A 24227-nucleotide genomic window follows, 5' to 3' on the forward strand; every position below is an offset into this window, starting at 1 on the left:
TCAAAAGTAAACTTCTGTACGTTTATAAATGTTTTTGCTGTCACTTTTTGACTACGAACATTGATGGCTCTGTGACAAATTGCTTTTGTTCCTCTATTGTAAGTGGCTTTTGCTAAATGCACAAATGTAAATTTAAATATAAAGTAATTTCTTAAAAATAAATAAATAAATAAATAAAACATACACGTACACTAAATGATCAATGACAGAATGGAATTTATAATTTAAAAATAATTTAACCAATTTCAACTTCATTTTTTAGGTTCTACAGGATTCAACTAGACAAGAATTGAAAATTATGAGTTGAAATGACTTGTACAACCAATTTAATTATACTCAGTAATTTTTAATTCATGAAATTCATGTGGAAATGTTTTACCGTGTTCAGACGTTACCGTACACACATTGTGCTTTGATTGAAAAAAATGGTGTAATTATATGACAGCACAAAACTGGCTCTTGATTCTATGTAACACACAGAGCAGTCGACGGTATATTTGTATTTTTGTTTTTTTTGTATCACTTTTTAATAATTATTGAGAGACTGCATGAAATATAGGTATTATTTACAAACCAAAAATATTTGTAAAAAGGTATTCTATCAGAATGGAACAAATACAGATGGGTGATGCAGTGACCCCCACTGGTCAAAGAAGGCAGCACATAACACATCAATGTTTCCTAAATACTAGTTATAGAAGTCAACTCAAGGGATCAGGGTTTGGCTGGTTAGCATGACCTATTAGTCCCTGCTGTTAGATGTACTGTACTGTACACCACTCTGGGGCAAAATGCATCTTTCTCCCTTGATGCCCATTTGAAAACAGCTGTGTATCCTGATTAGAAGTTTTCTGCAAGCAACACACAGTAGAATATTTACAGTTTATATTATATTACCAATTAATTCCACCCATTAGTCATAGTTGGAGGCTTTAGTAAATATTCAGTTAATATGCAGTGCCAACTATATTTATTGGTACAAGGTTCATATGTTTAGTAGTACTCAATGTTTAGTAAGTACCTTGGTGCTCATTTATGCAACAGCCAGTTAAAATGTGCATTTTGAGCACAGCTGGTGCAACAGCCCCAAAATAAAAGGATGAGAAGTGCACCAATATGTTTTATATACTTATAAAACAATTACGCATAATCATTACTGTTATTTCTGTTGTGGCTTCACCTGTGTGATAGCGTAGTTCTTGTTCTCCCAGATCTTCTTGGCCTCTGATCGTTCTCTCTTGTTGAGGACGGACGGGTTGGGCGTCTCTGGACCCTCGCGTGCAGCTCTCAGTTTGGTGACCAAACCCCATAGACGGGCCTGCCATCTCAACACGCCTGGGATGGCATCAGCTACACATGCAAATAAAGGATCACATTAAATAGAACGCTGGTATGGTGGTGGTGTCAGTACTGGATGGATGGGTTAGAAATCAGGAATGTTCATACAGGATGTCTATTTTTTTGTATTAATTTTGGGGTTAACTAGTTCATTTCAATGACAAATGATTTTGTAAAAGTCCATCAAATGTTATAAAACTCTACGTATGAAAAAATTTACAATTAATTTGAAATAGTTTAGGACAACCACTTCCGATGAGAGAGAGAGAGAAAGAAAGAAAGAAAGAAAATAAATTCAATTTAACTCGCGATATATCAGTACAAAATCAGCACTTGTGTCATATTTGCTCTTGCTTCCCATGTTGTGTGATATGTGATACATACATATAAATATGAGACAAAACACATACGGGTCATTTTTTGCACCAATATCTTGAATTGTAGGACATGACTGCATTTGTGGAGTTGTTGCCCTTGCATAGTTGTCAACGGTCAACTATATAAAATATAAGATGACGTACAGGTCTGGGGGCAGGGCCAGCATGTTAACTGCGTTAAAATATTTTAATCATATTATTTTTCATAACTAATTAATTATGTTAATGCTAAACTGACAGCCCTAATTATATTACATGTGACCCTGGACCACAAAACCAGTCATAAGTAGCATGGGTATATTTGTAGCAATAGACAACAATACATTGTTTGGGTTGAAATTCTACATTTTCCTTTTATACCAAAAATCGTTAGGATATTAAGTAAAGATCATGTTCCATGAAGACAGTTTGTAAATTTCCTATTGTAAATATATCAAAACTTTGATTAGTAATATGCATTGCTAAGAACTTCTTTGGACAACTTGAAAGGCGATTTTCTCAGTATTTAGATTTTTTCTAATTCAGATTCCAGATTTTCAAAAAGTTGTATCATCAATGGAAAGCTTATATATTTAGATTTCAGATGATGCATAAATCTCAGTTTCACAAATTGATCCTTATGATTATATTATATTATATTATATTATATTATATTATATTATATTATATTACATTATATTGTATTGCATTATATTATATTATATTATATTATATTATATTATATTATATTATACTGAATCAAAATAATGATAATAATAATAACAATCTGTAACAATGAAGTTGAAAAAGTAATGTAAATATATTGGTCATGAAGTGTGTGAACCCTGAAAAACAATCAGTTTTGGAAAATGGGAAAGTCACAGAAATGAATAAAATCTAACACATATTAAGCTCTAAAATATTATATTGGGTGGAAATTGCTGAGGAATTCCTATTTGTGAGTCAAAAGTAATTTAAAAAAATCCCATAATTATGAAAGTCATGTAAAATCATTGTTCATAAAAAGTGTGAGCCCCATAGAACATTCAGTTCTCAAACATTCTGGTCTTACAATTATTTTACTAAATTATATAATTAAAAAAAAAAAAAAAATATATATATATATATAAAATGAAAAAATAATTTTAATTAATACGATTAATACTGTCTTTAAAAAAGGGGTGGAGGAGGTGGCCTTCTTATTTTCCATGCTGTCCTAAAAATGTGGAGATGGGAAAATAGTGAGTCACAACATAGCAGCCAAAGATGTCTGTCTGATGCCTAATTACCTACAATTAAAATACAGAACAGATGGATCACAAGTGCATATCCTGCATGAACAGGCCTTCAGTGTCATGTGTCTGATGAGGAACTGTTTTATCACAATGCCTTTCTACTCACTCTTGACGTCCCATAAGATGTCCTGCTCAGGTGGAGCGGCATACAGGAGGTAGAGGCGCATGGTGTCGATGCCGTACTGCTGCACCACCTCCTGCGGGTCCAGCCCGTTGTGTTTGGATTTACTCATCTTCTCCCATGTGACCTGCAGTTGGCTGCCGGTGTCCCTCTGAACGGGCTCCGGACCTGCCAGAGAGAACATGTGACTGACGGCCCCGCTTACATCTGCTATTAACATCTGTCATGCCATTGAGAATCACTGCTGTTTACAGCATAAGCTAAAATCTCCTGTAAAAAATGTGTGGAGTTCTTTTTTAAATTAATTTAATACTTTTATTCAGCAATGACGCATTAAATTGATTGAAAGTGATACTAAAGACATTTTTAATGTTACAAAAAAAATTCTATTTCAAATAAATGCTTTTTTTTTTTTTTTAACTTTCTGTACATCAAAGAATCCTGAAAACAAAATGCATCACAGTTTTGACCAAAATATTAATCAGCACTACCATTTTCAACATTGATAATAATCAGAAATGTTTCTTGAGCAGCAAATCAGCATATTAGAATGATTTCTGAAGGATCATGTGACACTGAAGACTGGAGTAATGATACTGAAAATTCAGCTTTGATCACAAAAATAAATTATATTTGAACAGATATTCACACAGAAAACAGTTGATTGGAATTTAAATAATATTTCACATTTTTACTGCATTTTTGATCAAATAAATGCAGGCTTGGTGAGCAGAAGAGACTTCTTTCAAAGACATTTTAAGAATAATATAAATGTCAACTGGTATTAAGTGATGACCACCAGTGCTCAGATCACCTAAAATGTTAACAGCAGGTGTAAACAGGGTCGTTGGTGTGATCTTGTATGTTTGAACCCTCAGAAAGAGGCGCAGCTGTGTTTACCGTAATAAGCATTTCTCCTCTCCACTGTTTACACACAGACACATTATAAAACCATCATCTCTAAGATCACAGAAATTACAGCCGTTTTTGGGAGCCAATTCAGATGCTCATGCAAGTCTGTTTACCTTGTTGCCTGGCAACAACAAAAAAATACTATTTTGGATCCAGTATCCACAGAAAGCAACACAGGAAGTGAGTGAGAAATGTGAGAAGGGCTGTTCACGCTACTGATGCATTTCACACACAAAAATGGCACAAGCTGTCTCACAGTTTTACACGCAAATCAGACTCGGTGGCTTAATGCAATTTACAGGAGTCAGAGTACACATATTTTTATCAGTCCACTAGTAGGAAGCAAAGCTACCCGTATATATTCCAATATGGCACTTTTTTCTTTTAAGTGAAGGCAGGCCATCCATTCCTACCGTTAGAATATAGAAAACTATATATTCTACTTTTTCTGCATTATCTACAGCTTCTGATTACTCACTCCCACACAGTTTTAAAAAGTTGAAAACTCCAACATGGAGAGTTCCACACACACACACACACACACACACACACACACACACACCTGTGAAATCGATGTCCTCTTTCTTGAGATACTGTCCAGTCTCTGCCACCCTGAATGTTTGTCCCTTTATCAGACCCTGGACCAGCAGCTTTTTGAAGGGCTCTCTGAAATGATGAGAATGGATGTATATTATTGTTCACCCAATCAAGCATATATCTAAAATAGCACACTCCCTGTATATAAAATAGCACAAAGCATACAGCTTTAAATACAACATGAAATCAAAACATTTCCTTTCCTCTCTCTGTCTGTATTTACTGTATTCTGTTATTTTTATTTATGTGGAACCAAACCGAATAAATTTGAAAAATATTTACGTCTGTCAAGCACCAAAAAGGACAGAAAACTATGGAAGCTTGTTTCTGCCATGGATTGAAAAAAATAAATAAAAAGTAATTGTGATTTTTTTTTTTAAATTTGATTCTGACTTCTCACGATTCTGAGTTTATATGTCACAAAATGTAGAAAAAGGTCAGAATTCTGAAATATAATTTGCAATTACTTGTTTAATGTTTTTTTGTTTTTTTTTTATCAGATGACAGAAACAAGCTTCCATAGAAAACACCCTAGAAGTATGATAAAAATACAAAATACAAAAGCTACTTAATGCTTTCAGAAAACTCAAATTGAGTGTTTATTGTATTTTTTTGGTCGTTTGTGAGGTGGTGGTCAGTATAAACGTTCTACTTTTTGTGTTCCAGCTTATGAGATTATTTACTTAATGAATTAATAATCACATAAAATGAACTAAAAAAAAAACCTCCCTTGTTAATAATTGTCTTATTTTGCACAGTTTATCAGTGCGCATCATTCTATGGAAAAGGTTTCTGCAATCTTTCCTCAAAGTCTAACAATTTCTCCACCACAAAACAACATTTCTTTTAATGACGTACTGTGATCAAAATAATGGTACCCCATAATATTACAGCCTACTTTTTATGGTTAACACTTTACAGTAAGGTTCCAGTTGTTAACATTAATCAGTTTCAAAGAAATGAAAAAAAAGGTGTGCACATCCAAAAGACCTAAAATTTGGTTCAGATGCAGGGCAAAAAAATAGCAAATAATAAAGAAAAAGAATTACGTTCATATGTTGAAAATTACAGCTCATTGTTAATTTCGCTGATGAATAATTTGTCGTAATTTTCATCAAAGGCATTTTTCACAGATGAAAGCAAGACGATAACAAAACAAAAACTTGTTTTAGAATGACGAAAACTATGACAAAAATGTTACTGCATGCTACTGTAGATTTAGTCAACTAAAGTCTTATTTATCTTATATTTTAGATTAAAACTAAAACAATTCAGATGACTAAAATATGACTAAAACTAAATGACATTTTAGTCTAAAGACTATAACTAAGACTAAATGTAAATTTGTTGTTAAAATTAACAGTTACAACTGTTTATTAACATCAGTTAACATGCTTCTAAAATACTAAAATAGAACATTTATTAAACTTAGCTAATGTTAACTTCAACATTTGGTTGCATTTTTTTTTAAGACTGGTCATAACTTCTTTAATTCAGTTACAAAAAAACATAGATTACTGTAAGTTGAACCTAACCTGAAAAATAAGTCTGATTACCCCTTTGCTAACTGCTGGTTGGTCAGACTAAGTCTTAAGACACTGTCTTAACACACATTATTCCCTAGTAATTATATATGTGACCATGGACCACAAAACCAGTCATAAGGGTCAATTTTTCGAAATTGAGCTTTAAACATCATCTGAAAGCTGAATAAATAAGCTTTCCATTGATGCATGGTTTGTTAGGATGGGCCAATATTTGGCCGAGATACGACTAACTGAATATATGGAATCTGAGGGTGCAAAAACATCAAAATATTGAGAAAATCACCTTTAAAGTTGTCCAAATGAAACTCTTACTAATGCATATTACTATTCAAAAATTAAGTTTTGATATATTTACAGTAGGAATTTTACTAAATATCTTCATGAAACACGATCTTTACTTAATATCCTAATGATTTTTGGCATAAAAAAAAAATTTTTGGCTATTGCCACAAATACACCCCAGCGACTTAAGACTGGTTTTGTGGTGCAGGGTCACATATGTGTCATATTATGAAAGTTCAGTGTTTCATGCTCTCTTTTTGTTGCACACATGGATGTGTTTGTTCCTGTGTGTATGCTGCACCTGTGTGAAACCATGCCCTGATCTCTGCAGAAGTGGCTGAGGAAGCGTGCGTAGTACAGGTGCATGACGGCGTGCTCCTTCCCTCCGATATAAACATCCACAGGCATCCAGTGATCTGCTTGTGAGCGCTCAAAAGGCCTGTGAGAGGACACAAACACCTTATACAGTGTCTGTATTACATGAGAGCGGCCACTAGGAGGCGCTCATGCACAGACACCAACACTGAAACAAGATAAGAGAAAGAGTGTGTGTGTGTGTGTGTGTGTTACATCTCACAAACTCTCTAGAACACTTAAATGCTGGCGCTGCTTTATAACGACATCACAATCACGACACTCGAATAACACATTCAAACGCACTCTGAAGAGAGAATGTGAACTGCTAAGTGAATTTAAAGAGAACAATAAGCACACTTAAACAAACTGTGATAAACAAATGCATCACACTCTACATTCACCTGCCAGCAGCACCAAACTAACCAGCCATACCATACACAACAATAACAGAGCTCTGGAAGTAATTCCCATTCATTTTCTTCATGGAAATTGAGTTAAGGCGGCAACATATTTACATTTCATCCTTGAACTCCACACGGAAAAAAAAACTTTTATAGCTACTCTATTCAGTGCCTGATTAGAAATGAGAGAAAATTACATTCTTAAGCACTTTAAACAGTAAAATACTTGGTTTACACATATGTAATCATGATTAATCCTACATTATTAGGTATCATGTTAACCAATAGTTCTTTCTAAATGAAAAACTTGTGAAGTCAAGACCAATTTATTTGTATAGCACTTTTCACAATATACACTGTTTCAAAGCAGCTTCACAGAAAATAATGATGTTAATGTTGATAATATCGTCATGCCACATAGTTGCATTTAGCAGTAATTGCGGCTTTTTCCTCACAATTATGACTTTTATTCTCACAGGCTTTAAAAGTGTGCAATTACGAGATAAAAACACAAATATAAATAAATATATAAAATAAACTCACTTTGCCTTTGTCTTGCAATTCTGAGTTGATTTCTTGCAATTTGACTTTTTCTCTGAATTCTGAGCAATTGCAAGTTTTCTTTTCAGAATTCTGAGTTTATGTTTTGCAGTTCAGATTTTATATTCTTTTTAAAAATTACTAAATTACTAGAATAAATTTGAAATGTTTCAATAAAAAGGCACTTTTTATTATGGTTGGATGCACATTATTGTACTTGTTTTGGACTGATGAGGAGAAACACCCGTCTATATCATTCTAAAGCTTGGTAGTGTCAGGATAATTTTTAATATAACTCCGATTACATTTGTCTGAAGGAAGGAAGTCATATACACCTAGGATGCATGGAGGGAGAGTACGCTGCTCTGAAGCGGCCACTCCAGTCAATGCTTGTTTATTCCCACCGCGCCGCGGCTCGTTGAAGCGGTTCTCCGCACTGCATCGCTAAAGTTAGGCTAATCCTCTACCTCATCCCTACCCACCCCCCAACAATTCGAATTTCTGTAGGCGGGATTCGCTGTAGTTCTTGAAAAGAGTTTTTTTAAAAAAAAACAAAATATCTCCCTTTGGAGTGAACTTTGAGATTTGTAACTTTGTAGATCTTTTTTTATGCCCAAAGATACACACCACACACTGACTAAAATTCAAAAAGTGAAAAAGCATAATAGCACCCCTTTAAAGTTATAATATTTTGAGAGTATTGCCTGCACCGGGAGAAGTTGCCAGGCCACCGGAATTTATTTGAACATATGTGGGATTATTAGCAGAAACCATACCATATGTTATACTCACAGGGACAGTATGAAATAATATTTCATGTCTTTGCATTCATTAGACCCATTTGTAGTGCGCCAGCCATCCAATAATAGCAATAAGCTTTGTGCTTTTGATACTTTTAATATAAAATAAAGTCTCAGCTTTCACAGTTTTTTAGCGGAATACAAACAATGTGTCTTGCAATAATGTGTTTTTCATGCTCTTTAATGTGGTGGGACAGATCACTGTATTTATGTGAATCAATTAAATTATACTGATTTCTTTGTGAAAATTCCACCACCTACTCTGCAAAAACGTGTATTTAATTAAAAACAACAAAACGTTCTAAAGGTTTAAGTGGACTCCAACTTGTTAACATAAATTTTACAGTTGTCTTTTCTGAGGAACATAAGTGACTATTCACAAGCTGTTTTATTCATGATACATACAGTAAATGATTGGAAATAATATTTAACGTCTTCCATTCATTATTTGCAGTGCACCAGTCACCAAGTAATTGCAATAATTTTGTGTTTTGTTGCTTTTAATATAACACAGCTCAGCTTTCAAATTCTGTCAGTTTTATCATGAAATACAAATTATAAATGTGTTTTTCCTCTTTATTTCAAGTTTATAGCACGATATAAACGTGAAGGAACATCAGAGGGAATGAAAAAACAGTATAGCCTAATTTAATGAAACAAAAATCTCATTGTATTTGCATGCACAATAGGCTAGAATCTCAAAATATTATAACTTTAATCTCGTAACTGCTACAAATAAATTCTTGTAATTTTGACTTTATTCTCAAAACACTTCAACTTCATTCTTGTAATTTTGACTTTCTGCTTGAAACATTTAGATTTTATTCTCATAATTTAGACTTTTTTTTATTGAAATATTTAGACTTCACTCTCAAAATATTACGACTTTAATCTCGTAAGTTTAGACTTAAAAAAAAAAATAATAATAAAAAATTAACAGGGCACTGAAACGCCATCGTAGAAAAAAGCCAGAATTGTGAGAAAAAAAATATACCTTTTTTGCTTAATGTGTAGGATGGACTTTATACTGTATATATTTTAGAGGCCACTCATAGTCATTTGTTTTCCAAAACAAAAAACAAATAAACACACACAAAAAAAAAAAAAACCTCACAAAGTGCATCCTAACACACTGGAAATGCAAACTGTTTTCCCAACACCTTATGAATGTAATCTAACATGTACAGTTACAGTGCTCTGGTGTTTAGTAATATTTCTACGAATGATGGTTTTTCACTCTTGATGATGACATTTCACTTGTTGAGCTTTGATGGTGATAAAATTCCACCATGCAACGCAAATTAAGTTTTTGGTTTGCTCCAAAGTTTAGACCAGGTTTTAGAAATCACACCACACAGTTATATCAAATAAACGCAAATAACGCTAGAATGGGTCAGTTTGGTCACATCACTCCATAAAACATTGTTTCAGAACTCCACAGGTCCATCCAAATGAATTGATTGAAAAGATGCCTCAACATGAAGTCCCTACTTGTCTAGTGTTCTTCTTATACACTGCATTGAAATGTTGTTCTTCCTATCGTCGGGTCATCTTGCAATTCTTAGGCTGTACACTGCAGGTTTTTCTCAGTTGCCCTGATCAAACATTTTATAATATTGTGCTTTTTGTAGTTCAACACCCTCAAATGTAAACTTAACTAAGAAATGTCTTGGAAATCTTCATGTAGCCTTAGACTTTCTAATATAATAAAAATATTTCTTCTCTATAGCTTTTGTGAGAGCTCTTTTGACTTTGTCATATTTGCTACTCAACTTCAGCACACGCATGGCCTAAATTTATGTATGTGTAAAACCCCAAGCCAATTCTGTTTTTTAATAGAGTTTCTAAACAGAGTTTTCTTTTTAAACCAGCAATGTTGTATAGGGGTTGAATAATTATGACATAGCTGTGTTATTAAAAACATTATCACTTTTAATATGACTGTTATAGATGCACTAAGTCCTGCATCTTGAGAAAAGCTTGTATTTGTAAAGTACTGCAGTCTCTAGGGGGGTTGAATAATTTTGATTGTGACTATATATATATATATATATATATATATATATATATATATTAACATGCACCAAAACCTTCACAGGCAGCATTAATGCATAGACCAAAGGCTAACTGATTATATATTTCAGTTAGCTTTCAGTCTATGATTAACACTGACTGTGAACTTTCTGGAGCAGGGCGTAAATGTGCTTGTCCTATTTTATTGTATTTCTGAAGATGTGTGCGATGCATTAAGAAATGACATTTTAAAATCATTGTTGTTCATCTGAAGTAGCACACACAGATGGTCTTCCATTGTGAGTCTTGCTCTTTCAGCATCTCTGGAAGCACCACAGACTAAAACAGTCTCCTCAAACACCTGGTGGGACACACAGAGCCAGACAGAGGCGGTTTTCCTTACCTCAGCGGGTTCTGAGGGTCAGTGTATCTGAAATAGTACCAGGAGGAATCCACAAAGGTGTCCATGGTGTCGGTTTCTCTCTCCGCCGGCCCTTTACACCTGACATCAACAGGAGGAAGAGAGTAAGTGATGGGCTAGTAGATATGCTTCATTCAAATTTTCATTTGCCTCCATAAAATCATAATTACTAGAATACTTGATTATACTATTTGACATATATTTAAAGGTGATGTGCATATTAAAGTAAAAATATGTTCTCAAGTTCCAACTTACAATACAAAGTAAAACAAGTCATTCAATTTTTTTCAGTATTCACACAGAACATGTTTTGCATTTAAAAATGCAAAATACAGGCCAGTAAATGCAAGCACAAACATATCAATCTTGCATGTTTTCACAGAAAACAATGGAAAAGCAAAAACATGTTGTGTGTGAGCAGTCTTTTAAAAATAGTTATTTAATTTTGGTAACATCATTTTTAGGGAGTGACAATATCCAAGCCTCATGGTTCAAACAATAAACCAATATGCACATGGCAAAAATTCCCAGAAAAATTCTATTAAACAAAATAATTTAATGAAACGTTATGTATGGCACCGAAATCAAGTGATGCTACCATTTATTTACATTATGACCTATTTATATTATAACCAGTGTTTCAGTATAACTGAGATACTATTCCATCTTTTATTATTAACTTGAATCAGCATCTATTTTTATACTTTTTATTTTAGTTAAATGTTTTAGAATTTTGTTGTGTTTTGATCAATTTTAATGTTTTTTTTATTTTATTTTAGTTCTTATTTATATCTATTTTGTGTTCATTTTTATTACAGTTTTAGATCTAGTTATTTCAGTAAATCAAGTTCAACTAAACTAAAATGAGAAGTGCAGAAATATATATTTTTAAAAATATATTCGATATATATATTTTAATATATTATTTTATTTCAGTTAACATTTATCTTAAGCAATGAATTTTTGGTTTTAGATTTGGTTAATTTTAACAAATATAAGTATTATACTTATAATTATACTTTTTAATAAATAAATAAATAAATACATTTATTCAGCAAAGGATGCATTAAATTGATTAAAAAAAACTGAAAATTTCCTTGAGCAGCAAATCAGCATATTAGAATGATTTCTGGAGTAATGATGCTGAAAATTCAGCTTTGATCACAGCTATAAATTACATTTTTAAACATATTCACATGGAAAACAGTTATTTGAAATTGTAATAATATTTTATATTTTTTCTGTTTTTACTGTTGGTTGATTAAATAAATGCAGTCTTGGTGAGAAGAAGAGATGCCAAACTTTTGAACAGCACTGATTTACATACCTGCTATGGAAGAGTTAAAATACTGTAGCACTTTAGGCTTAGTCTCAGATTTGCTGATGATAAATAATAAGTATTTGTACTTAATATATGACAAAAGAAAAATCAGCCATCTGATTCTGACACAATAAGAGATGAAAACTAAAACTAGTCCATTTCTAAAGACTTTTTTTAAGAACAATTATAGCTACTCAAACTTAAAATACAAAATGAATTGAATTTTATCAGTTATAACCCTGCTGTGTGGTTTCTCAGCTGGCACCACTGAAATCCCAAACACGGTCCCGTGCGTTTGTCTCTAATTGCCAGTCTCGCACCCAAAGCAAACAGCATTTTGCATCCCGGGCCATCTGTCAGTTTACAATACAGTCACACTTACTCTAACGAGTCTCGGCAGACTTCATTCGGCTAATCATCCGCATCAAAAGAAACTAATTAACGGCCGAACCCCCGACCCGCACGCAGCGCGAGCGGATTCCAGCCATGCTAATGTCTGTCCCAAAGTGTGCGTCTGTCCCACCCCTCCCTCCACTCCAGTCTGAGAGAGTCCAGCCCGTCTTTGATAATCAGTCGAACGTTCGCACAATTCTGCCTATTATACCGCTGGCAAGCGGGAGCCAAGCGCCTCGTGGTCGCCTAGCAACAGGGCGAAGGTGTAGCAGGTTAATTCTTTGAAAGCCAGGTGCCATCTGAGAGACGAGCATCCCACATATGAGCCGTAATGAGGTGCTCAGAGAGTGTGCTGATAACAGATCTACGCTGGGAAATTAGGGCATTATTTATGCTTTTTAAAAAACTGATTTAACTGCTTTGTTTTTTTTTACTCGTTATTGACGAAATGGTGCAAGTGTGTGGCTGGACTGATAATAGACTGAACACAGAATGTCATGAGAGGAAGCCATTAGATGCAGACACTGACAAGAGAAAGCAGCACAGGGCTGACTGCTGAAGACAACACGAGTGAGAGCAGCTGTGCCCAAAAACTACAGCGAAGCAGTGGTCAGTCAGTATAGTTCACCCAGAAAACAATTTGCTATTTTACTCCCTCTCAGGCTATCCACGCATGTTAGTTTGTTTCTGCATGAGATCAGATTTGGGGAAATGTAGCATTACATCACGTGCTCACCAGTAGATCCTCTGCAGTGAATGGGTGCCGTCAGAATGAGAGACCAAACAGCTGATAAAAACATCACAATAATCCACAAGTAATCCACACTACTCCAGTCTATCAGTTCACATCTTTATTATGGTGTTTTAACTTCAAACCATTGCTTCTGGTCGAAATCAGTAATCCATAATATTGCTCTCTGCAGTGACAAAGTAATCTGGACTGAATCAGGAGAAAAGTATGCACAGATCAGAACCGTTTTTAATTGAAAACAGTGCAAATTAGTTCAAACTGTGTGAGAAGACAACAGGAGATGGGCTTTTTCCCTACAGGAAGCAACATTATGGATTATGAACTTATATTTTGGCCAAAAGCAACAGTTTAATTTAAAAACACCATTTGTTTCTTATATATAAAAAATAGCTTTTGGCTTCACAACATTAATTGATGGACTCAAGTGGTGTAGATTATTGTGACCTTTTTATCAGCTGTTTGGACTCTCATTCTGACGGCACCCATTCACTGCAGAGGATCCATTGTTGAGCAAATAATGGAATGCTTAATTTCTCAAAATCTGTTTCCATAACGAAAACAAATTCATCAACTATTCCTATAAAGTTGGCATTAAACGACATGTTATAGATCCTAATATGAATACTACTTCTGTGCATTTATTTTATGTATTTTATATTTAATCATAATATCAAAATGGGATATTCTGGTGAAAACAACAGATTTAGTCTGCTTAAACCCCGCCTTTCATCTGCCGCCACTGTTAAGAGTCACACCCACATCTCAACATCCAATCAACAACCAATGCATAGAACCAAGTCCCCGCCCTACATTTTTTAATAATCTGTTACATTCAGATGTACACTGAAAAAAAAAAACTATATTAATATGAAGCAATGTTCGTTCTTTTCTTTTCTTTTTTTTACAGGTGGTTTACCTGTATTTTGAATTTTTAACTCCACTGCGTTCTGTTTTAGGGTTAACATAAATGTCTATAAATATTTTTGATGATAATATTAATAATAACAGTAATAATGATATAAATTTTTTTGTCTCTTAGTAATACACATTTAATAGTATCTTGAGCTGGGATACAGATGTAGATTTATGTTCACAATCAAAATCAGAAATATCTGTAAAAATTGTAGCAACCTCATTTTTATATGATGAAATGTAAATATTCTGACTGTTTGAGTTTTTTTTTTTTTTTTTTTTAATTAACCATTGGTCTTCCATAGTGGCATACATTTAGTTCATGATAATAACAGTTAAAACCACAAATATAGCACCTCAATACCATGGTAAAAATGTAATATGGTATTTGTATGAAAAACAGTACACTAAATACATTTAGTATAAATGCATAAATGCTATAGCTTAATCACAGAAAAATACTGTAATTACATTCTATAGTAAAATGTGACACAAGTACTCAATTTTCTGACACAATACCACTGCGCAGTTAGTGCTACTACAGTAAATCTATGGTAAATGATGACGATTCCTGACTGTATTGTTGCGCACAGTGTTTCTCCTGTTTGTCAGCGCTGTTTCATCTTGCTTATTTGTGTTCTTTGATGAATTAAAGGGCTTCACACTGGATCTCACGGCACTGTTTAGTGGTCGCATGACAAAGACTCGATAGCAAGTGAACGCATCTGCTCTAGTAAGTTTGTTATTGTGGTATGTTGAGTGTCATTTTTTAATAAAGAGAGGACCTGAGAGAGAATTTTAGATCTGAAAACACAATTTCCTAGGGTACTAATTAAAAAACGAAACTACATTAAGTGATCCATACACTCTTGGTATTTTGAAGTGTAACACACACCAACGTAGTGTTGCACCAGCCATTCATTAGCTCTCATTTAAACTGTAATATAAAGTCCATACTGGAGGCTTTGCATCTACTAGCCAGTTTGAAACTAATTCTGTATTTGTTTGCACCATTTGTTCTTGAAGTAAAGCTCTCTATAAAGCAATTTGTAGTTGTGTAAAATGACCAATAGCATCCTTCAAATTCAAAGTAAAAGTTGCTGAGAAGTAGCATTTATTCACATAACGTTCTGTCTCTAAACATGTAAATGAGTGTAAATGTCAAGATCATCATTTATGTCTAAAGCACTGAAGTCTGCCAGTTTACTGACACAATTCAATCAATCTGCTGTTTGTTCAAATTATTACTCCTGGTCAGAGGCTTCTGTAAATATTTAGTTTATATTTAGAGTTACTAAGTTTAATGGTGCAATGCAAAAATATTTAGTAGTGCGTATGCGTGGCTGGTGCAGACAGCCACAAAATAACAAAGAACATTTTGCAGAAATGTCACCACAGGGACATTTTTTCATTGAGGCTGGGTTGAAAGCGAGTGTTGTTTTGTTGTGCATTTCTATGTGTGTTAGTGTCCCACAACAAACATTCGAACACATAATCGGCACTAAAATCCAGCTGTGAGACTTTCTCTGTTTTTTATCCTCAGATTTCAATTAAACTTCTAACAGCAAAGCCAGAGACAATATCACAGCTCAGGAAATGACTCCTCTTTTCCTCAAGGACGAGGCAGATAAGCACCATCTCTCTCTTTATCTGGTTTCCGTGTCTTTCTCTCTCCGCCGCCACTTCACTCAATGTAGGCGATCATTTAAAGAACTGAGGTGATTTTCTTCGAGGCCTCACAGATAAGAGATGATCCGCTCTCCTCGTCAACACAGGAACACAAAAACTTCACCGTCTGAATCCAACCCCGTAATTCTACAAGTTATTATACACATGACAGACTTCACACTAATTAACTTTAACTTTGCAAGACTGAACTGATGGCAGCGGTGAGATCGTAGTATGTTTTAAAAGATCTGGAATTTTTTTTTTTAAATTTGCAAAATGTTGTTGAAGTTTCTAGTTCATAACAACTAACAACAGAACATTTATAAATCAATAGTAACCAAAATTTGTAAATTATTGTTCATTGATAATTCATGATAGCATGAACTAATATTAATGTATAAATGTATAGAATTATATAAAAGTGTTTTTTATAGACCAATTTGAAGTAGACGTCACAGTTACATCACTTGCAGCTGCACACGCATAGCGGTTGCAGAAAAACACTGGTAACAAGTGGAGGTAAACGGGCAAAATCCATGGAATAAGAGAAAACATTTTTTTTGATATGAAAGTCGGAATGCAAATCATTTTATAGAATTCTGTCGTCAAAGATGCCATTTCAGGTTAAACGCAGACATTTAAACGTATGTGCTATGGATAAAAACTAGAGATCAACCGATATATTGATTTGCCGATATTTTTCCCGATATTTAAGCATTTTTACCATAATCGGTTATCGGTATTGTAATATCGGATTCACCGATAAACGCCGCCATCTTGTGGATGTTTTGAGAATTGAGGGGAGACCCGACAACAACGGCGTGCAAAGGTAAAGCATAGTCTACTTTCTTGCTGTGCTGTAATTAGTAAACTTTATTTAATATAACAGCCATTAATGCAGCTTAGCTCTAAGAAATAGAGACAAACTTAGTCACGTAAAATAATTCGTCAAGTCCTGTCCCAACAAACATAACTTTGCTTGAATTAAATAATATACAGGTATGAATAAGCACATGTTGGAAACGAAAGAATTTCGTTGAATTTAATTCTCTCTCTTTTGTCTATATGCTCATCATTAGCCTCGTGAAGTCTGAGTCACGTACAGGCTTAAACCGTCATAAGAAATAGCTCGAACTCACAGTCACGTAAGATAATCCGTCAAGTCCTGTTCCAATAAACATAACTTTGCCTGAATTAAATAATGCAGCCATGAATGAGCACATGTTGAAAATAAAAGCACTGAATTTAATTCTCTCTCTGTTGTCATGCTCATCATTCGTCTCCTGAAGTTGCTTTCATTTTGCTGTTCACTCCCCAGGCTGATGCTCTGACGGCCACCACATGTAACTTTGAACAAGATTTGCTTGTTTAAAACACCCTCAATTATATTAACATTTACTATAAAACCATTATTTTTCTAATACACTTCTAAATATATACAACTCTATGGAAATTATTTATTATCTTCGCCAGCAATCACAGTTTGAGTATACTTTTATGTAAATGCATAGATAAACCGCGCTGTCGGCAGCCATTTCAGAATAGAATGACGAAAACAATATTAGTAATTCTGATATACCAGTTGAGAAATACAATAAAATACGATGTTTTATGTGTTGATATGACTCCTGTTCTTTATTAATTTTCTCCATTTGAAACATTCTACATTTATTTTGCTTATTAGTGTTGCAGCTGATGCGTTCTATACATAAAATGTTTTTATTGTTGTAATATGAAGATTAAACTTAACACTTCTTAAGATGACTTAAAGGAGGAAAAACCAAAGTGAAGTATGGACTTACTTCACTCAGTTACTGATTTACTTTATAACAGTAAATAAATATCAGTTCTGCATGTCGGTTATTGGACACATAATTATGCAAATAATCGGTATTGGTATCGGTTATAAAAAAAAAAAAATAAATATCGGTCGATCACTAATGAAAACTGCTATGATTACTCTACTTTTAAAGCATAAATTTGTTTTAAACAATTAGGTCTACATAATATTCACATATGCTGTTCGTTGGGGACGTATTGTATTAGCCCTACAGTTAGAGCATGAAATATTATTTCAAGGGGTCACCGGATGCCCATTTTCCACAAGTTGATACGATTCTTTAGGGTCTTAATAAAAAGTCTCTAATATACTTTGAGTAAAAATTCTCAATGGTTTTGTAAAACAACACCCTTTTTACCTTGTCAAAATGAGCTCAGCAAAAATCATCTCATTCTGAGGGGTTGTTCCTTTAAATGCAAATGAGCTCTGCTCACCCCGCCCCTCTCTTCTCTCTGTGGAGTGACGATCTTGTTTACTTTAGCCACATTTAGCCGCGTTTAGCCGCTAAACTTCCTAACTACCATGTTATAAGGAAAGGCGATCGCAAAGATTCATAAAAAAACGCCTATACACACTTCTGCTGTAAGTGCAGCTGGATCATGAATGATTCGCGCGAACATAGACTGATATATGTAGATCAGGAGGCGCATTCCATTCGCAAACAAATGTAATCTAGTGCATCTTCAGCTGCTCAGATGTCAGGAGTGAATGACGACCACTATGTTCATTATTACATCCAGCAACACAACACCTCAATCGCTCAAACGGAGATATTCTTGTCTAACTTACATCCCTGCTCCCGCATCGAAACAAGGAAAGTTACTGGACTGTTGACAGCTGATCTGAGGTAAGACGCTCATGTCAATCAACTATCGTGGGAGCGGCCTCTGTGGGTGTGACGGCACAACGACAGGCATCTGAGAACGGCTCGATTTGAAAAAGGGGATATTATTTTTACAGATTAATTAAAAACCACTGCATGGATTTTTATCATTATAGGGTAGATTTGTACACACACTGCCAACACACATTAATGTTCAAACAACATGAAAAAGTGAACTTAGCATCTGATGACCCCTAAACCTATTACTATTAACATTTTTACATAACATTTATTTATTTTATCTCACAATTCTGACTTTTTCTTGCAAATGCAAGTTTATATCTCCTAGTTCTGACTTTATAACTCGATTTAACTCAAAAATAGTTGGTCAATTCTAAGGAAAAAAAGGCAGATTATTCTGAGCCGAGGGGAAATGAGAGAATGACGAGTTGTTTTTTCTTATTAGAATTGTGAGATATAATCAAGGAAGTCAGAATTTTTTTTTTTACTTATTTTTTGGGCTTTTTATGCCTTTTATTGTGATAGGACGGTAGAGAGATGACAGGAAAGAGCTGGGAGGAGAGAGGGGAGTGGGAGTGGCAAAGGACCTCGAAACGGGAATCGAACTCGTGTCACCATGAGCGCAGCTGCGCTATATGTCGATGCGCCAACCACGAGGCTATTGGCGCTGACAAAGTCAGAATTTTGAAATATAAAATTAAATCTACCTTTTTTTTTTATTCTTTTACTCCATGGCTCCATAGACTGCCACTTGAAAACCATCATTTTCTGCCACCAGATAGGCTCCACCCACAAAAACATCATCCCTGTTTCGGATCTGTTTCTATCCCATTTAACATCAATTTCGTTGAATAACAGTGCTTATCACTGGGTGACAAGCTCTTATAATATGTGGAGACTATGAAAATGACATCTAACCAATGTAATCTATAATCTTCTTTTAAATGTAACTATTTTGTACTGTATCGGTGTAATTCTCTAGCCCGTAAAGGCTATCTCTCCGGGGTTTTCTGCAAACATGATGCGCACGCATCCCAAATGTTTACAAACCTATAATTGGTCTATATGTTTTGGGCTGTATTCTCCATTACAAAGACTTAAGTTACACCTTGAAAAGTTTAAATACTTGAAGAGAACTGAACTAAGTTCTTTAAATCTCAAAAAACTGCTAAAACTTTATTAAGAGCATCCAGATTCAAGTCCACTACCACAATAGTTCTGATGCAACACACCAAAGCACCTGCCCTAATTTCTACAGCTGTTGCAGTATTTCATCAGACCTGCAACTCATTAACACATAATTTCAATCACTTCTTCAAATTTCTGAAGGCAGCTAAGGCCATACAGCAGAACAAAACACGCAGGAGCTTGGTCCATAATTCATAAAGGTTCAGACATTTAAAGGCCTTTATTCTGCTGTCTTGTCTGTATAAATATATAACGTTTTTGCTCTGTATTCATTGTTTTACTGTACCATTTGTAAGACCATTAGTTTTTTAATTAGTTAACAGCACTCCTGACAGCTCGTAACCGGAGTTAATAAATTAAATACAATTTTGAATTAATAAAAATGTAGTCCAATACATTTGCTATTAGATTCATGATGAAACATTAACATTTCTTCATGTTAAGACATACATTCAGATAATTATAATTTAGGGGGAGGGACATTCTCATTCAGAAAGCATCTGATTGGACAAAACATTTCCAGTGCAATGTGAGTAAGGATGAACTGATATAAAAATGTGACTAATTTCAATAAGATCATAATTATTCTCATATTTTGGCTGATAACCGATAAATGGCAGATGTTACCAATCTATACTATTTTCATTAAAAAAAAAAAAAAACACACACACACAATTTAAATACTTTTTAATCTCAAACGCTCGTCTTGTCTTGCTCTGCCTGAACTCTGTGTATTCTGACTCAAGACAGTTAGGGTATGTCCAAAAAAACTCCAATCGTATTTTCTCCTTCAACTTCAAAATTCAATTCGAAACCATCCTACATCACTGCAGAAGCACTGACCCAGTCTGAACATGCAAAGAAGATCAAACACCCTTAACAAAAAAGGTAAAACAGCGATACAGGATGATTCTGAAGTTGAGGGAGCACATGAGATGGCAGTTTTTCGACATACCCTAACCATGAACCAGAAATTAAAAAAAAAAGTTCAGGCAGAGTAAGACAAGACCCTTCTTCCTCGGCTGGGATTGTTTACAACCGCATTTAGGATCGTTTGAAGTCGCATTTAAACTACATTTTGGAAGTTTAAAACTTGGGGCACCATATCAGTCCATTATATGGAGAAACATGCTGAAATGTTTTCCTCAAAAAACAATTTCTTTACGACTGAAGAAAGAAAGACGTGAACATTTTGGATGACAAGAGGATGAGTACATTATCTGTAAATTGTTGTTCTGGAATGGACTTCTCCTTTAAGAAAGCAATTAGTATTAGCTCTTATGTTCACTTCAATTCAAATTTGGTCCCCAAATGCACATTTTGGCCTCTTTTAAAAAATCTGGATTGCCACTGAACATTATAAATATCGGCATTAAATTAGCCATCTGCCAGCCTGCTTTCCAGATACTGGCATTGGCCACTAAAAACCCATAATATTTGACCTCTACTAATCCACATTTCTGTCTATGTATTTTCTATCTATGTAAGTGGGTATTTTACAAAGTGGGTATGTAAGTGGATATTTTACAAATGCATGAAATCAGCCCGCTAAGATGCGTTTGTCTCACCATTCATGTGTCTATCCGACAGAGGATTTTCGTGAAAATGTCATCAGCTTTGAACGGCTCTGCCAGCATTAGCGCGCTTCATGGCCAGAAAGGGTCTATTAATACCCTTCACAGTGAGGAGGTGCTATCTGTGCGCACATCTTCACCACCTCATGACTCAGTGGTAATGATCCCTGTAGCCTCTGGGGGACAAGAGCTCCCAGAAACAAGCCACTTTAGTCTGGCTGGGTCTGAACTTGGCTCTGTTTTGATGAGATCTGAGACAATGAGTTCTGGTCGAGTCTGCCATTATTTCACATGACAGAGTGGGAGTACAAAGACTCAGATAATGGAAGAAAATGATTCCACTTATATTACAATGCCACCAGATGAAACTCTTATCAAACACTTTTGATTTTCTCAGAGTTCAATTTATACTCCCGACTCAAAGAAACCAAAATGTCTGACCTCTAAATCTGAGGAAAAATTTCCTCTGAGAAAAGGCCTAGTGATCAGTGCATATGCTCCAGACAGCTCATTTGTGCTCATACGGCAGGTTCTATGCAGGATGTAATCTAAGTATATACTGTTGTTACTGTCTCTATCAATTCAAAACAAAAAAATGACAACACAAAGCAAAGCAAGGCAAAAAAAAAAAAAAAAAAAAAAAACAAAAAAAAAAAAAAGCAAAGCAAAGACTATACAAAACAAACAAAAGCAAAACAAAACAAACAACCAAAGCCAAAGCCAAAGCCAAAGCACAAACACAACAATACAACAAAACAAAAAACTAAACCGAGCCAAGACAAGGAGGGCAAAGCAAAGCAAAGCAACAAAAAAAAAAAAACAACAACTAGAAACTAGAAAAGCTAAAAAAAAAAAAATAAATAAATAAATAAAAACAAAACCAAACAACTACAAAAACAAAATACAATGAAACAAAAAACAAAACTGAACTAGGCAAAGGGAAAAACAAAAAAGCAAAACAAAAACTAAAGCAAAACAAAACAAGTCAAACGAACAAAAAAGCAAAAAGGTACAAATAAAAACAAACAGAAACAAAACACAATTAAATCAATAAAGCAAAAAAAAGAACAAAAAAAACAAATTAATAAAGAAAAACAAAAAAAACCCAAAACAAAACAAAAAATGGTAATGTGGTAAAATTCATTAAAAACAGTAAAACTAACAAACAACTAACAAACCAATAGCAACACATCTGTTACTGTTTTTATTCATCTCTGTTAACGGTAGTTAATCAAAATAGAACTGTTGATTGTTTGTTCATGTTAGCTCCAGTTAATCATATTAACAGATTCAGGTTTTGATTTTTATAATGTATTGCTAAATATTTAAAATAACCTGAACTAAGATTAATAACTGATGCAGAAGTATTTTTTATTGTTAGTTCACGTTAACTGATGTTAACAAATGGAACCTTTTTGTAAAGAGTTACTCTTTACAAAAAAAGCAATGCAAAAAACGAAAATCAAAGCCAAAACAAATACAAAACAAAACCGCCAAATGACCTTATGACCTTCTATAATATCTAAATACAATTATATTCCTTTATAACCTAATTACATATTTGTATGACTGTCCTAGGAGAATGTTTGTCTAACTCTTGCACTCACCTCGGACACTGGCATCTCAGCCAATCCTGTGCAGTCTTTAAGGGCGACGCCCCTTTCCCTGTGAGGGACGGTACTTTAGGTAGCAGGACCGGCAGCTTCTCCTCTGGAACTGGCACAGGCCCGCATGCGCCGCAGTGCACTATGGGAATGGGTGTGCCCCAGTAGCGCTGTCTCGAGATTAGCCAATCACGTAACTTGGTACTAGTGAGGTATCCACCAGCATTCCTCTCCCGGGCTTTCTGGGTAACAGAGTTAAAAGCTTCTTCCCGGCTTTGCCCTGTGAACTACAGAGGATGAGATGATCACGATGTGTAACTGTTTAGCTGGTTAAGCTCTCCTCTCATGTTTAAATGTGATGATGAGTTTACCTCATCTGAGTTTAGTAGAGTCTGCGTTCCGTCTTCTTCCGTCTTCAGAACAGAGCTCCAGCTCAAACCCAGAGACTGAGCCAACTCAGCATCCTCCTCGCTGCAATCTGGGATGCCTGTTATAAAGAATAAAAACCAAGAGAGTTGTTTTAAAGAATATATAATGTTAAATGTAAAAATCTCTGACTTGGTTATAAAACCAAGTGACTCTCCAGGACATCTGTGTGATCCTAAGGAGAACTGACTCCTCCATCTAAGGGTCACTTATAAAGGTATTAAGGGTCACTTCATACATTTTTACTTTACAAATCTGATACTTTAGCAATCTGATTTGGTAAAATTTCCATACACTACTGGCCACATAAATGTGTCTCCGCAAAATGTATATATATTCAATCTCAGCTATCCGATCAGAGAAAATGCATAAAGGTGACCAAGTGTAAAAACAAGTTTGCATGCATCATTTGGTTTAATATTTTTTATCTAATGCAATAGAATTCATGGGCCAAAATGAATGTGTCAAGTTAGTAAAAACATTCTTTGCATTCATATTGGTCTCACAACTTTTTTCTGAAAATGTACAATTTATACAACAAACAATTTCTTATACAATGACTCTAAAATGTCAAGCAGTGTAACCATAAAAAACATATATTTAATGATTAGGATGTGAATACATAAGTAAATACATATATATATATATATATATATATATATATATATATATATATATATATATATATATATATATTTGTCTGAGTAAATAAATATCATGATTTAT

The 24227-nt window shown here is 34.4% G+C and overlaps 1 protein-coding gene across 1 annotated transcript in view; it reads right to left on the minus strand.

Moving 5' to 3' along the window:
- lars2 (leucyl-tRNA synthetase 2, mitochondrial) overlaps nt 1-24227 on the minus strand; it is a 97311-nt gene that overhangs the window by 13343 nt on the left and 59741 nt on the right. The window contains exons 11-17 of the mRNA XM_051132052.1: nt 23447-23562; nt 23079-23362; nt 10963-11061; nt 6750-6887; nt 4585-4688; nt 3096-3278; nt 1181-1350 (exon numbers count right to left, since the gene is read on the minus strand). Coding sequence (XP_050988009.1) covers nt 1181-1350; nt 3096-3278; nt 4585-4688; nt 6750-6887; nt 10963-11061; nt 23079-23362; nt 23447-23562 — 1094 coding nt within the window. The remainder of the gene's footprint in view (nt 1-1180; nt 1351-3095; nt 3279-4584; nt 4689-6749; nt 6888-10962; nt 11062-23078; nt 23363-23446; nt 23563-24227) is intronic.

This window comes from Labeo rohita, chromosome 16, assembly GCF_022985175.1.
Source record: "Labeo rohita strain BAU-BD-2019 chromosome 16, IGBB_LRoh.1.0, whole genome shotgun sequence".
Classification (NCBI taxonomy): domain Eukaryota; kingdom Metazoa; phylum Chordata; class Actinopteri; order Cypriniformes; family Cyprinidae; genus Labeo; species Labeo rohita.